General features: G+C 38.9%; 1 protein-coding gene across 1 annotated transcript in view; it reads right to left on the bottom strand.

The window, feature by feature from the left end:
• EFCAB5 (EF-hand calcium binding domain 5) overlaps positions 1 to 14,709 on the bottom strand; it is a 42,544-nt gene that overhangs the window by 16,624 nt on the left and 11,211 nt on the right. The window contains exons 4-9 of the mRNA XM_068910584.1: positions 12,725 to 12,881; positions 11,967 to 12,030; positions 10,244 to 10,314; positions 6,450 to 6,605; positions 1,601 to 1,700; positions 36 to 884 (exon numbers count right to left, since the gene is read on the bottom strand). Of these exons, the coding sequence (XP_068766685.1) occupies positions 36 to 884; positions 1,601 to 1,700; positions 6,450 to 6,605; positions 10,244 to 10,314; positions 11,967 to 12,030; positions 12,725 to 12,881 (1,397 nt within the window). The remainder of the gene's footprint in view (positions 1 to 35; positions 885 to 1,600; positions 1,701 to 6,449; positions 6,606 to 10,243; positions 10,315 to 11,966; positions 12,031 to 12,724; positions 12,882 to 14,709) is intronic.

The raw sequence follows: 14,709 nt of genomic DNA, 5'->3' as shown, positions 1-14,709 counted from the left end.
ATGAAGACCTGCCACAACAAAGGAGAATGTTTTACCTTTATCCTGGTCTTGCAAAAGGTCTTCAGCCTGCTGTCTTGCCTCTGAGCTTGCCCGTCTTCCAAATTGGTTGTCATGCTGCTTAAAAAAACTCTCTTTTCTTGCAGAAGTTTCTTTCTCAATCACAGCTCCTTCTTCTGAGGTCATGCCTGTAGCTTCAGGTATTGGTCTTGGAATTGTTTTGGTTGGCTCTGCAATCCAATCGTCCTCCTCCTGCCTAACTTGCCCTTCTGTGCCAGGTTCTCTATCCAAGATCATATAGTCTTCTCCCATATTTGTTTCTGGAACTGACTCTCTACCCAGGCTGAATTCGCCCTCCTCCATCTGCTTTTCAGATCCAGGTTGTCCATCTCTAGTGACATAGTCTCCAGTAAGGGCTGATCTTGGGAAGGATTCCTCCTGGCTGTCTGCGCTTGCAGATTCAAGTTGCTTCTCAGTTCTGGTGTCTCCACAGAAAGTAGATTTCTCACTAAGGATTGTATCTCCATCCAAATCACTAGGTTCAAAATCAGTGCTTTCCATCATTGACGCAGGATCCTCACTTTCCTCTCTTACCTCAGCATCCCTTGGTTCTGTTTTCAGAAGCACAGCTGCTGGTTGGTTTTCTTCCTTAGAAATCTCTCTAGTCCCAGCTTCACTTATGTCCATTTGTTCAAAAGGATCATCTCTGACAGTAGCACTCATTCCATATGTGCCATCACCTACAGGTTTGTATGCCAAAGTCTGTTCCTCAGAAATTTCTGTTTGAGATAGCGCAGACTTTTCACTGAATTCCTCACAAACTTCCTGGTCGTCAAGACCTCCCCATAGATCTGCAAGCTCAATCTCTTGCAGCTCAACTATTGGCCCTAACACAGAAAAAGGGTTGGTAGGTTCATAGTTTGCATTTGTTTCATGTTCTCTGGTATCACATAAGAAAACAAGAAAAAAGGCATTCCAAGCAGATATATACTATTAGAAGGTATCCCCTGTAAACGTGCATACTCAGAAATTCGAAAAGTTGGAACAGTACCTCTACCTGCAGAGAATTTTTCTTGTTATCAAGTGTGTATTATGCCACATTTCTTTTGAAATTGAGGTCATTTTTCATAATTCTCCAAACTAAAAAGGAAAGCTGTAATTTCCCTTGCATTTACTCTCAACAAGTAATTAATGTCCAATATCTGAAAAATATTTTACTTTCATGTAGATGATTCTCCGTATTTTTTTTATTCTTCCATCCTCTTGGAGAAATTTTAGTGTAAGTATCAAATTAACTTCTAATACTACCCATGAGGAAAGAACAATTATTTCAGGGAAAGTAGTGTTGCTTTAATCCTACTTCCAAAAATCATTACAGAATTTTGTATGAAGGAAAAGTTTTGGATGTTGGAAGTATTTCTGAACATTTTATCACATAGTTTGCAAAACATGCTTGCAAATGATGGTGTATACGTCATGTTCATTTAGGCTCTTTTATAGGCTTTTTCTATCTCTGGTAATACTTACAAAACACACATTAACTATACAACTTCATGTGACCTCCTAATGTTTTAAGCACAATTGAAACATTCCATACGCTTACATTGTCTTGGGTTACAGAGTCCCCTCTTGGCAATCACAGGGCTTCTGTCATAGAACTCTTCCAGTAGGGCAAGTACTATTTGCCTATTTAAGAGACCAACCTAGACAAAAAAGTTACAATTATTAGTTCCTCTTTTTTTCTCTAGTTCTTGTTGCTTGCATCAACATTTACTGCACCACAAAGGCATCTTGTCTGTAGAAGCTAAGAATTAACTGTGGCTGCAGTTTACCATTAGCAAAACATCAGTAAAAATTTCAAAGTAGTCAATTTATTTCATAGGGAGAAAGATTTCTTCTCTGGGCTTAGCTGGAACTCCTCATACATATTACTTTGCAGGCATATCCTATTGCATACTCCAGACAACTTACAGTTTGATGATTGTGACCAATACTGTCAAATTAATTCTTCATGTAAAGATCAAAGTAACAACATTTCACTCTTTCAGGATAGATCCTGATTGCCTGGCAGTACTATGGAGGGATTTTCATTTATTAGGTGCTGTGCCATATAACGTTAGCCACTGTGCCTTGTGGTTTGGTGTTGTACCCCATCATTTCCTTTGAAGCATTAAGTATTGGCAACGCCTGTGAAAATAATTAAGCTATTATGACAACCCCCTAATTTCCTCTTAAAATTCATACACATTTGACCACAGAGGTGAGAGAAGTATCAGTTGTTCCAGTGCAGAGAAACATGCAGAGTTTATTAAATCCTTGTTGCTCAGAGTGAGTGTATAAAGACAATAAGATCAGGAAAGGACAATGAAATGGGTCATTTCCAATCAGGAAATCATGAGTTTAAAAAGTAAAGCAAATCTAAATGATTGCAAATTCTTCATTTTATGATGAATTCCTGTTGTCGTTATTTCAGGCCTGCCACCTTTATAATTTCCCGCTCATTAGTGAAATACAGTAGCTGATTAGAGAACAAATTTACTTAAGTTCATTATTTGTGGCAAGCAGTTTTCCATTTGAATTATTGACTTTTGACATTTTGCTCTTGGAGTAAAAATTGCAAAATATAAAATTCAGCAAGCTTTTAATTCTGTGTAAACATTTTCCTGCTCTTAGTGGAAAGAAATAAATGAAGAATTTTGCTGCCGTATTCTGGAATGAGCTCAGAATGGCTGTGTTGTTTATAATCTAAGACTGTAAGTATTACAATTGTGAGGAGCAAACGATCTGAAAACAACTCATAGGTGCCCATGACTTATTGGTGAAGCGCCTCCCAAGGAGGCTAATATTGAAAATTAAGAAAATGAATACATCACATTTTCTGTTACTGTGACACCTCTCCTCTAAAGTGGATTGAAATCTTTTTACAAATCTTTTTACAAATTCTGAGAAAAGGAACAGAACTGAAGTGTAACTGGCCACTTAGTCCAGTTTTGGTCTTTCAGATTCATGTAATTTAATTCCTGCTAGTAAAAGAAAAAAAGCTGGAAATTATAGTTGAGTTTCATCGACATGTGGATTTGGAATAACAAATATCATCACATAGTTCTGTCTCTAAACTTACAAGATGTAAGCCATGATTCCAAGTATCTTCATCTTCTTAACATTAATGTACAAACACCCCACAGTCTCCCATGCAAATATTTCTTTATGCTGTTTGTTTTTCTATCAAATATCTCAGATGTAATTCTCCATCTATTTAACAGAAACACAAACACAGAACTATCATGGCAAATTTTTTAAGATGTTAGCAGATCACTGCCTAATATTTGGATTCTCCTTTGAGTATTTCCTTTACACATACTCAATTTTCTCTTTAAATTTTCTCAGCTGTTGCTTGTCACAATCATCTACTGATTGCCTTGAAACTGGCAGCACTAATGCAAAGCTTTGTTTTATTAAAAAAGTAAATAAATGAAGCATTATTAAAAATGAAATAAAAATGTAATTCTTGGATTCAGATACTTTTTGTCATGTTAAAATAATACACTCTAGGGGATTTAAATAACCCAGATTCTATGAAGAATTTTTTCTGATTGACTGAGACGAAATCATTTTATTTTTCTATATTGCTAAAAATAGAAAAAGTTTTTTTTTTTTAAGAAAAGATATTACTGAATCTGAATTAGGAGTAGATATTCCATCTTGTTTTAACATTTATGATTTATACAGATTTGCCATTCTACCAGAGGTCTCTATTATTTCAGGACACTTTTTCTTACAACTTAATTTGGAAAGAGGTGTCACAGTAAAGCTATCTATAGAAGGGAGGAGTTTTATGACAGGAAAAATATTTTCAATCCAGTTGTACTATCTTTATGAGATCCTAAATTCAATAGAAAATGTCATGTTTCTTTGTACTTCATGCATGACTATGGAGGCTGACGAAAGATCATACTGACTTTTCTTGATCTGCAGGACAGGTACAGCATCCACTATAAATAACAGCAGGCCATCTGTGTTTGTACAACGACTCAAAACTTGCCTACACTTTTAACTGGTGCCAACTGCAGGGGCTAGAGAGTTGAAATGCATTGACCTGATTTCCTTGTCTTATAGATATTGGCAGGTGACGATCCTTAGCTGTTTTCAGCAGTGTTTTGTGGTTAATTCCTTTAGTGGCATAGACTATAACAGATCGTTATCATTTGATCAGTGATAGGTAAGTATTTAACTGCTTGATTGTTTTTCTGGAAACTGGACATGTATATCTTGACCACCACAACATCCTTGCTGATGTCCAAGATGGGAAGAATAGACAGCCACAAAAGGTCACAAGAAGGCAAACTTTGTTCTTGTACTGCAAGGAAGGTAACAATAAGTGTCTCAGAACTGCATTATTTTGAAAAATAACCTCTGACTAGATTCAGTTACATTTTAAGATCCTGGGCTTAAAATGTCCTTGAAAATTAACGCAGATTGTGTTATAATGTCAAAAGAAACTATATTTGACATACATTAGCACAGATGCACAAGGACCTTAAAATTCAAAGAGCCATCTCCTTTTTGGGCATTAGAGCAGTGATTCAATTTTTTTCTGGAGTTGTCTTGGAATGTAACGGCTTCACTATATAATCCAGGCTGTTGTTGCTGAGCTGCCATCCTCTTGGATGCGTGCATTTGAAATCATAATAACGATCATGTGGATACCTTCTAATCTGGCTGTAATTTGAACGCTGCTTTCTCAGCTCCCTGGCCCTAATTGCAAATCACTGAGACAGCCAGCCACACTCGCTATGCAGATTCGAATAACTGCGTGCCACCAAACGAATGTAAATTAGGAACTGAAACAATTGCTTTGCTGTGCTTTGCAGAATGAGAACTACAGGTAATGGATCACATTCAAATGGTAGATGTCTTTAGGTTAGTTTGCATCTAACACAGACTAGCAGAAGATCAGGTCAAGTTTAAAAGAACTGCACGGTCCACGCTATAGTTTTCTGAACTAAATTTGGGAGAACAAGTCTACCTCAGAGGCTAGAAACAGCAACCCTGTTTGCACTGTGATCATTTTTTTTTGGGCAGTGATGACATCTGTGCTGATAGCTGCTCACTCTTGTTATGCTGTGCTAGAATTTTTGGCTCTCTGCCTCTGAGATTCCCCTGGGATTACTAGCATGGAGATGGTGATTACTGCCACAGAACTAATAGGAAGAAAATAACATTAAAACACAAAAGAGAAAGAAGGGTAGCTTTCAAAATGCAGGGCAAAGACAGGGCTCTGCTTTACATATTACACTACCTAGGACAAGCCATCATAGCTCTTCTTGATGGGGCAACAGGAAAACTAAATGTCTTCTGACTGAGAAGCAGACACATGTCTTTCCTCATCTCCGAAATAACAGCTTGTCTGCCATTCTCTAAAACGCACTATCGGTGTTGAAATGTGCTCTGTAATCCCATTCTCTTAGAAGTAATGACACTATTAGCATGACATTGTAGAACACAGTTCATTCATTCTGGGTAGGTGTGCTATAAACATCACTAGAGGAGTGATGAATGGAATATATAATACATGTAGCGAGAAAAGTGCAAGATTATGTCAACCGTTTGCTGTGCAGCAGCCAGCAACCGGCTAACTGAGGCTACTCATGAAAAAAGCAGTACTTTTTGGATGAAGCCCAAGTTTTTAGCAATAGCTTATGGCATTGATTCTTCAGCTCCTGCTATTTACTGCTTTTCTAATAACTCTAGAAATGGGGGATTTTTAATGGGGATACAGGTGTATTCAGAGGATAATAGATAGAGTTTAGAGCTGCTGAAAACCAAATTATGGTTCTTGGGTTCCACTTCCAGCTCTGTAACTGACTCACTGTATTTCCATTTCCTGGCTATAAACCACAACTGATGTTCACAGTAGTTACCGGCGTGAGGCTGTAAAGCTTAGATCATTTTTGCATTTTGATTTTAAACCGCTCTGCAATTTTTTGATAAAAGGACTAGAGATATATAAATTCATGCAACATAATAAACATAATATATATTATTATTGCAGTAATTTATACATTTGTTAAGGTCAACCTATATAAGGTTATCTTTGCTGAAATATGGCTAGATAGAAAAGGTAGCACTCAAATATTATGAAAGTGCTATGGGAACAGGTAATGAGCAGAAACAGTAATGCCCATGGTTAATTTCTTCTCCAGAACCATCGGACTCCAACCCCAGATCATCACTTCGGATCATTCAGTTTCTAATTAGCCATCAGGTTTAGGCTATTGATTATTTCTATGTCTAAGTAAGAACTATGAATTTGAAGACAATGCATCAGCTACTGTCTTCTAAAATAGCAGCTGAGTAAGCACAAATAGAGTACCTGGAAAGCAATGACTAAGGGAAGTACCAAATTGGAAGCATCACCATATGGAAATTAGGTTGACAGTTGCTTTGCCTACCTTTCCATAATCACAGTCTAGGAAGAGATCAGTAAACATTTGCCTCCACATATCATGTCTTATTGTTTCTCGGAAGTCATCAGCACACTGACAGAGATGCTTCAGGAGGTCTTGGAACATGTCACTTGGAAAGTTTTCAATGGTGGAATGGATGTACTACACAGAGAAAGAAGTGGTGTAAATCGTTAGCTTCAAATATTTTCATCTTTATTTGAACACTTAATTTATTGCATGCAAAGAAATATATTGGAATTTCTCTTGCACTTTAGTCTGCTAAAGTAATGCAAACTTGGTGCATGGATGCTACACTGCTTATTTTGTTCTTTCTTTCAGAAGCAGTAACATTCTCCAAAAGAGCCTGGGACGCTGCTGTGCTAGGCACTGAACAAATGTGTATTAAACAGTCCCTCTCCTGGCCCAGAGGTCACTTCTTATGTTCAGTGGCTCAGAGATGCTGGACCAGAGTCCCTCCTGTGAAACATCATTGCATAAGATAGGTTATCTCGGTTCTCAGAAGTAAATTCTCTGTGGTTTTCTGCAACATCTAGTATTTTTGACTTTACCCTCAAGGTAGCATTTTGAGCAATTGGTTTTTGTAGAGCTGACAGTCACTCAACTCTCTAAGGCCACAAAATGACCATTGCCCACAATTACAGTGTTGAGTGAACCAGTCTGGATACAACAACAAAAAAAAAGGGAAAGAACCTTTTGAAAATGAGCATGCTGTCACCTAAGTCCTCTGACACTGGAAATACTACTGAATCAAGATTTATTTTAAGTCCTAGTCTTGGAGACACTTTAACACTTTGGATTTATAGCCATGTGGTTTTTATGAGCAAAAGCAATACGGTTCTAAAAATGTGGTGTGCATGACATAAATAATAACAGCCATCAGAACAAACCACAATCCCAAAGCCTGTGCTGAATTATTATAGCAGGTTTGTGGAGCCAGCCACAGTAACAGGGAGCCTATACAGTCAAAAGGAGGAATCTGCAAAACATAGAATGTTTCCCATTAACCCATTTTTAGAGTACTGAGAGCTAGAGAACCTTTGCTAACATAAGTGCTAGTGCATCTTGAACTTGTTGAAAATGCTGCACAGGGATTAACCAACTGAAATATTAATGTATACTATTATGCATGTCTATATTGCGTAATTTCCAAATATAGGGGACAACTGGGGAGGAGGAAGGACAGAAAACAAGCAGTCAATGGCCTGAAGGTGGCTAGTGGGAAAGAAGAATTCCTAAAGCAATGTGAGTTTTCTGCATTTCAGCATAAAAAGAAAGGATGTAGGTGGGTTGGCGAGCGGGTGGCAGATCAGGCGCTACATCAATCTACCAGCTTTTCAGAGCTACTACAACCTGGGCCCTGTGACAGATAAACCTTAAAGATGACAGCAGTTGGGAGGAGGCAGGTTGGACGAGCAGCTTGTTATTTTTTATGTCATTTTTATGACACATACAAAGGCTTATATGTTAATATTGTTGTCTAACACCTCCACAGAAATTTTAGAAGCGTATGTTTGCCTATGTGAGCAGGAGGAACTATTGTGGGGTCATAAGCTTTTCTTAGCTGATGTGTGTAAAGCACTCTAGAGTGTAAAGTACTGTGCACATGAAAAACATACATTTATTTATTATTAACCAAGAGATTTCGACACCTCTCAGAAGAAAGCTGGCATACCTCCCTCTTGCTATTCAGTCTGAAGCCTCGCTGCAGTTTATAAACACTATCATCAATAACAATGGGTCAGCTGGGCTTTGCTTTTTATTTCTGCTGATCTCATTAGAAAAGGAGGAAGCCACATGCAATCCCGAAAAATGATCTCACCTTTAAAGCCTGATTTGGGCCCTACAAAGGCCCTTGGTGTCAAAAGCTACGTGTCAGACTGCTAGAAGTTCTGCATGCTATAGTACAAATCCTGTGAAATAAACTATGGAGGTCTTTGGGATCTAAACTCTTTCAATATAAAAGACCCCACCAGCTTGTCACCCAGGATGTACAGATACAAAGACCAACGGTCACTGTTTTGCTTGCCCAGAAAAAAAAAAACAACGTGTGAGGTCTTTCTACTGAGTTTCTAAGAGCCGTTAAGTAACCCAAAGCTGCACTCAATTCAAGGAAGAAAGGAAAAAAAATAAAGCCATTTAATGTTAAGGTCCATTAAAAAGCAATGCTTTCCACATGTGAAAGGGCCTAGATCAGTGTGGGGAAAGATCATTTCTTTTTCTGCTTTTGGTGGATGATGCAAACTGATGAATGAAGGTCGTTGAAGCTGAGGATTAGAAATAGCACTGTCCTGAGAATGAGGCCTATGATTATGGAATAGTTTCCCAAGGGAAGTGATGAAAGCCTCATCACGTGATTCGTTTAAAACTGAACTGGAAAAAGCACCAGAGAATATATTCTGAGAACAATTTTGCACTGGCTGGTAAATTAACAGCTTGTCACTCCAGGTCTTTTACATTTCTGAACTCTCTTCTCTTATCTTTTAATTGACTTAAAACATAGCGTGCACAAAGTATACTTTAAAACGTTCTTCTAATGTTAATGCTGTATGAATTCATCCAGTGCTTATACATGTACTATAAAGGTTATGGACTGATGCTTCATTTCAGTGACAAAAGCAATTCTCTGGGCTCCCATTATCCACAATAGGTTCTTTAATTAAATGCAGTTATTCTGAGGTTAAATTTAAAAATATCTCCTTTCATGCTTAAAAAAACCTTCAACAAGTTATCATAAAAATGCATCTTTGTGCAAAATACTGAATGTGTGAGTCTCCTGAGAGTGAAGAAGGCTCAAAAATCACACATGGCTGCTTGAAATTAGTCTCTGCACAGCTGCTTTATACTCTGTTTTTAATTATCGTAACAGCACCCACTAGCACTGCTGCAGTTTAGGGCCTGTCATTATTTCTATTCTAAACATTCCCTTTCACAGGTTTAATAACCTAGCCATAAAATTTAGCTCTGTTGTAGGTAGAAACAGTTGGCAAAGACTTGGCCTGCAGAGTTTTACATAAATTTAGTTTGAACTGATTTTGTTGTTTCCAAATTGATGAAGAGCGGAGCGATGGGGTGAAATTTCCAACTACATTTCTTGATTTTGGAGAGTTAAAAACATATTTCTGATGTTTCTTATTGACAGCTTTTGATTTTAAAACTGCAAATTTTTCAGCCTGATTCTGCTTCACATGCAGTTGTGACAACATTTGTTGCAGTTTGGTTGTGGTTCAAGCCAGTAACAGTTCAGGACAAAAATGGTACAGCTTCTCATCCTAGTTAGTCATGTTAAGTTTCTTCATGGGTAATAGAATTTCAGCAGGAATAACAATACTTTAGGGATAATATTAATTACCTCAGGGTAATGGTTACACTGGGACACTGAATCTCCTATGCACAGCCAACACAAAATCTGAATCCACAAGTGATTTAAGGTTTTTCTCCTTGCAGTATACCAGAGATAGAGCCCTTTCGCAATCTCAATAGGGATTGAGGGGTTTTCTAAAAATCACTGCTTTTGGAATATCTTCTCGGAGAGCAACACATGCTGCAGCTCTGAGGAAAGCAAAATATTCCCCCTTGCTGGCCAGAATGAAAGCACCGTGACTGTGGAGGATGGACATGGAGATGGAAGTATAATGTAATGTCCTAATACAAGCAATTGCCTGGGATGCTGGAGAAAAAAGAAGCCCTTCACTCACTCATGTTAGCTGACCCTATGGAAATGCTACTACTTTGTGATAAACATCACATTCTGAACCAGATACTTCTACTTCTTTTCTCACCTCTGTGAATTCATCTATGTTTACTTTTTTTTCCAATGTGTCTACGATTTCCAGCTTCCTGTCATAGGCTGCTAGTAGAAAACAAAGGGATACCGGTTTAGAAAGCAAACAGCTGTGGTTTTGCACGTTGTACACATTTTTTGCACAGTGTACGTTACATTACATTTCTTCTCATATTGAATTAAATTTATTTGAGGTTATCTTGTATAGTTTTAACAAACTGGTATAGCTGCCTTAAAATTTTGGGGACAGAGATTCTTCTTTGCAGGAGTGGAATCAGAAAATTATAGTAATTTGCCCAAACAGCTCTGTGGAAATATTCCAACCGACTATGACATTCAAAACTATCTTTCGGCCAGCTTCTGTGCTGCTATCAAGGAACTGAGAAGATACGTCAAATGTCTACATGGATTTCTGAATGAAGCACAGACATGCTATTTCTGTTGGGATTATTTCTCTGTTCTTTATTCTACAATATATCAGGAATAACAAGAAAGCTCACCACAGAATCCATTTATCTCTCGTTCCTTGGGACATTCCTAAACTACACATTATCTTTATTAAACTATAAAACAAAGCTTAATGTTCTGTTAATGCATATTGGATGCTATTCAATACACTAAGAAATAGAGCAAAGCTCTTAGGGAAATATGGCATAAAGCACCTCCAGCATCTGTAGAGCAAGCATCTGGGCAGAAACTTCCTTCTCATTTTCATATATCAGTCCCTGTTCCTTCTGGAAAGACTCAAGAACCACAGCCACCACACCAGAAGCACAAAGGCTGTGTCTAGCATTTGCACAACATGCTGCTGATCTAGGATGACTACTCAGAGAAACAGGTCTGTAATACAGAAAGGGCTGAGCAAGGGCAAGCTCTAGGCAAAGGCTACTTCAGCAGCAAACAGAAGTACAGTCTGGAGGTGCCCTGCTTATCCTCCCATCCTCCAACAAAGACAGATTTGTTATCATTGATGATCATTATATGTTATCTATGTAAAGGGCTGGCAGCAGACTGTATGTTGCCACTTCAATGTTTCTGACTCTATCTATTCAATTATCATTATTCAGGGAGGTCAAGTGTAAACTATAAAGAGGACCAGCATTATGGAAATCCTTTCCATGCTGAGTGCTCTAATATAGAGGCCCTTGTGTTTTATGTGACTGGCATGCCTGTGATTGGCAAAGGGAATGGCTATACAAGATGAAGTATTTTGTGGAACATGTTAGGTAAATTTCAGCATTTTCCCCAAAATCATAAAAGGCAAAAACACCGACAGACTTCAATTTTTTGATCCTGCCTTTCCTCCCCACCTCCCAATATGCCAAGCTGTCCTTAGGATTTCCAAGGCCTCCCAAGTCGCAGGAAACAAGGTGTGATAGGGCAGGTGAAAAAGGAGGTTGTTACAGTGAAAATAGTGATACGCACATGGCAACGTTTGGATACTGCAGGATACAAGCGGAGAGGGCCTGTGTCTGATCATTTTATCTCTCTGAAATATTTTTTAAACTTCTCTCTGTACTTTTCAAAATCATATTGCTGAACCACAAATTGGTTCATTCTCTTTCCAATCTGCCTGAAGATCTGTGGTTAGTAGTTTCCTAGCTGGTGTAACTACCCTTACAGATTATTTGCCGTGATCAAATGCGTTTGCAGTTAGCTCACAGTCTGCATCAGAGTTCAGACCATAGAAATAAAACCAAAGAAGACACTCAAAAATTTACCTTTTCCTGCACCTAAGGGAGTTGAAGCAGTGACATCCAGAAATGACCTCAGGGCACTCTGAACCTACAAATCAAGGTAATAGTCAAATGACTGTTTCGTGCAGACAACAGTAGGCAATTACTATAATCAATCAGCCTGAATGACCAGTTCTGTGGGCCAGCCAGGCTTCCTACCACAAATAGGTAGGCCTTGTTAAATGTAGACCTTGTCTATGTTGTGCCCTATGTAGCCATAGGAGAATTTCCTAGGGGACTTATGTGACTGGAAAGAAAGGTGCTGATACCAATAGATGTATTATGAGTATTTCAGATCTCATCTTTTCTGGGCTGCAGTGCTGATGGCCTGGATCATGGGGGTATAAACAAGATTTAACGGACACCATAGGAGAGCAACAGTGGCTGCCCAGACCTTTTGAAGGGGATGCTGAGGGATAACCAGGCGCACTGAAGGCCATCCAGTGATGAGGTAGGTATCATCTAAGTACTTCAAGGTGCATTTAGCTTCCCAGGACCTCTGTGGAGAAGGCATTGCAATCCTTCCATGTACAACATGGGGTATTAGAGCTCGGCGAGGCTAAATGAGAGACAACAGCTTGCACCCTGATCCTAGCGGGTGAGCGGGTGTCAGGTCAGAGCCATTACCCATCCTTCTGCTCCATTACAAGTCAGGCCAGGGCAGACTGCACGATCACAAACTCCCTTTTCCTCCTGTCTGGAATAAATGTAGCAGGATGTTAACAAATATCTTCCCTAGTTACCAGTGCAATCGGTATTCTCCCGCTGACATCCACTGTCCATTCTTTGAACTGAATTGCCAGAGCCTTCTTTCTCTTCTCTTTCACTTGAGACTTTATATTCTCCACCTGCTCCCTTTGCTTACGTTTGCTCTTTGCCTCAAACTTCATCCTGGCCAGCCTGTAGGACACGGGCATATGGTTTAGAAAGCAATCAGTACAAAAATATTTAAGTTAGACTAAGCCCCTCCTGAAGCACAACAAGAAAGGAAATAACTTCACACACTCTTGTCCTTTTAGTACCAGTAGATTTTTCTCCAAAGAAATACTTGATCTTTGGGGCACAAAATTACTAGCACGATTACTGGACTAGATATTAGTAATCTGTGTTTTCAGAGGACAGCTCCCAGGAGGTGAGAGTATTTACATTCTGACACGTAGGGTCTTCTGAAATCCAGGGTAAGTACGAATCTGAAGAAAAAGCTGCTGAATGCTAGATACATGAATGTGGAGGAGCCTCTAGTACAGTTTACGGTTAACATTTAAGAGTAAAATCATCTGTACAACACTGCTAGTTTGTGTTATTTCAACAGTGATAAATTTACCTTCAGTGCTTGCACACATTTATAACGACATTAATCATTTATTGTGTAGATGTCCTCCAATTTTCTTTCAATTTTAGCAGAAGCAGAGGTGCCTAATTTTGCTACACCTCATTTACCAGCAAAACGTGTATTTGTCTCAGAGTCTAGGTACCATTTCACATAAGCACTTCTTCACTGGCAAAGAACGTTAAATTTCTCAAGCAGTCTCGCACAATAAACTTTTCCTTCTATTTGAATACATAGAGTTTGCAAGGCTCTAAACTACCTCCCTTTGTTCTTCTTTCTGTTTTCTTTGCTTCTCTAAGCATCCAGCCTTGCTTTTGCCAATCCTCCGTTTTTAATGAAAGAACTGAATTAAATTGATCCTATAGAACTGAGCTGCTTTGGTTTTGACTTATTTCCATTTATGAAATGGAAATAAAATCTTTAGGAAATTATTACAGCTCAAAATGCTAAAAGCCAAAAGATCAGTTCATATGGGGAGAAGGGTCTGAAAAAAGCCTCTTCCTGCTCCCAGAGGTTGTTCGAATCGCTCTGTATTGAGATAGCTGCCCTGCCTATCTCTGCAGCTCTCAGTTACACTAATATATAGCTAGTCGGAGTAAGGCAAGTTACTCCTCTTTTCTCCCTGAGAACACAGTAGTCTGAGGACTACATTTTAACCAAACGATTTTTTGCTCCCTTCCTCGCCCTGTTTTTCACATATTGCGTGAAGATGTGCTGATATTATCCCTGGTCTCTTCTGTTGCTCTGGGGTTATCCTAGAAATTATGAAAACAACGACATTTGCATTAACGAATGGAAAGGCCCGTTTAGCATGTTGTAACAATACCCTTTGATCACAGTAATTTTCATCACTAGGTACCTGTTCTTCATGGCTACTTATCACAGAGGTTCCTTAATCAATAATTGGGTTCCTTAGTCAATCATGGACATTGCACAAGTGCCTGGAGAGGCAGTTCAGCCTCTGGCACTTTTATAGCAGGGGGATGAGTAATTTTCTGTCTTCTGACTCCTTCATAGACACAGCAAAGAGGAGGTATGTAGTAGCAACCAAGCTAAATGGACTATGAGGTTTTTCTTCAATGTATGCTAAAGACAGAAAAAGAAAACCAGACCTAGATGTAGGTCCTCCTCCAGAATGGTCTGCAAGCAGAAAGCAGAGCTAAGGCCATGCTAAGAGCTGCCCAGCTGCTCTGGTGACTAATTTGGACAGAGCCAAGCACAAGTTACGTTACGTACTGCACCTGCACTGTGCTGCAGTTTTGCATTTATTCCTAGAGTCCTAAAACACCAGGCAGGTGCATCCTACGTCTGGTGTCCCTGGCATGGAACAAAACCTTCCCCCTAAAACAATAGTTACAAAACAGGCTATAAAAGTGCTGGGCACCCATGGCACAGTGA

This window comes from Struthio camelus, chromosome 16 (genome assembly GCF_040807025.1).
Source record: "Struthio camelus isolate bStrCam1 chromosome 16, bStrCam1.hap1, whole genome shotgun sequence".
NCBI lineage: Eukaryota > Metazoa > Chordata > Aves > Struthioniformes > Struthionidae > Struthio > Struthio camelus.
The sequence above is the reverse complement of the archived record's forward strand: the minus strand, read 5'-3'. Positions and strand labels throughout refer to the sequence as shown.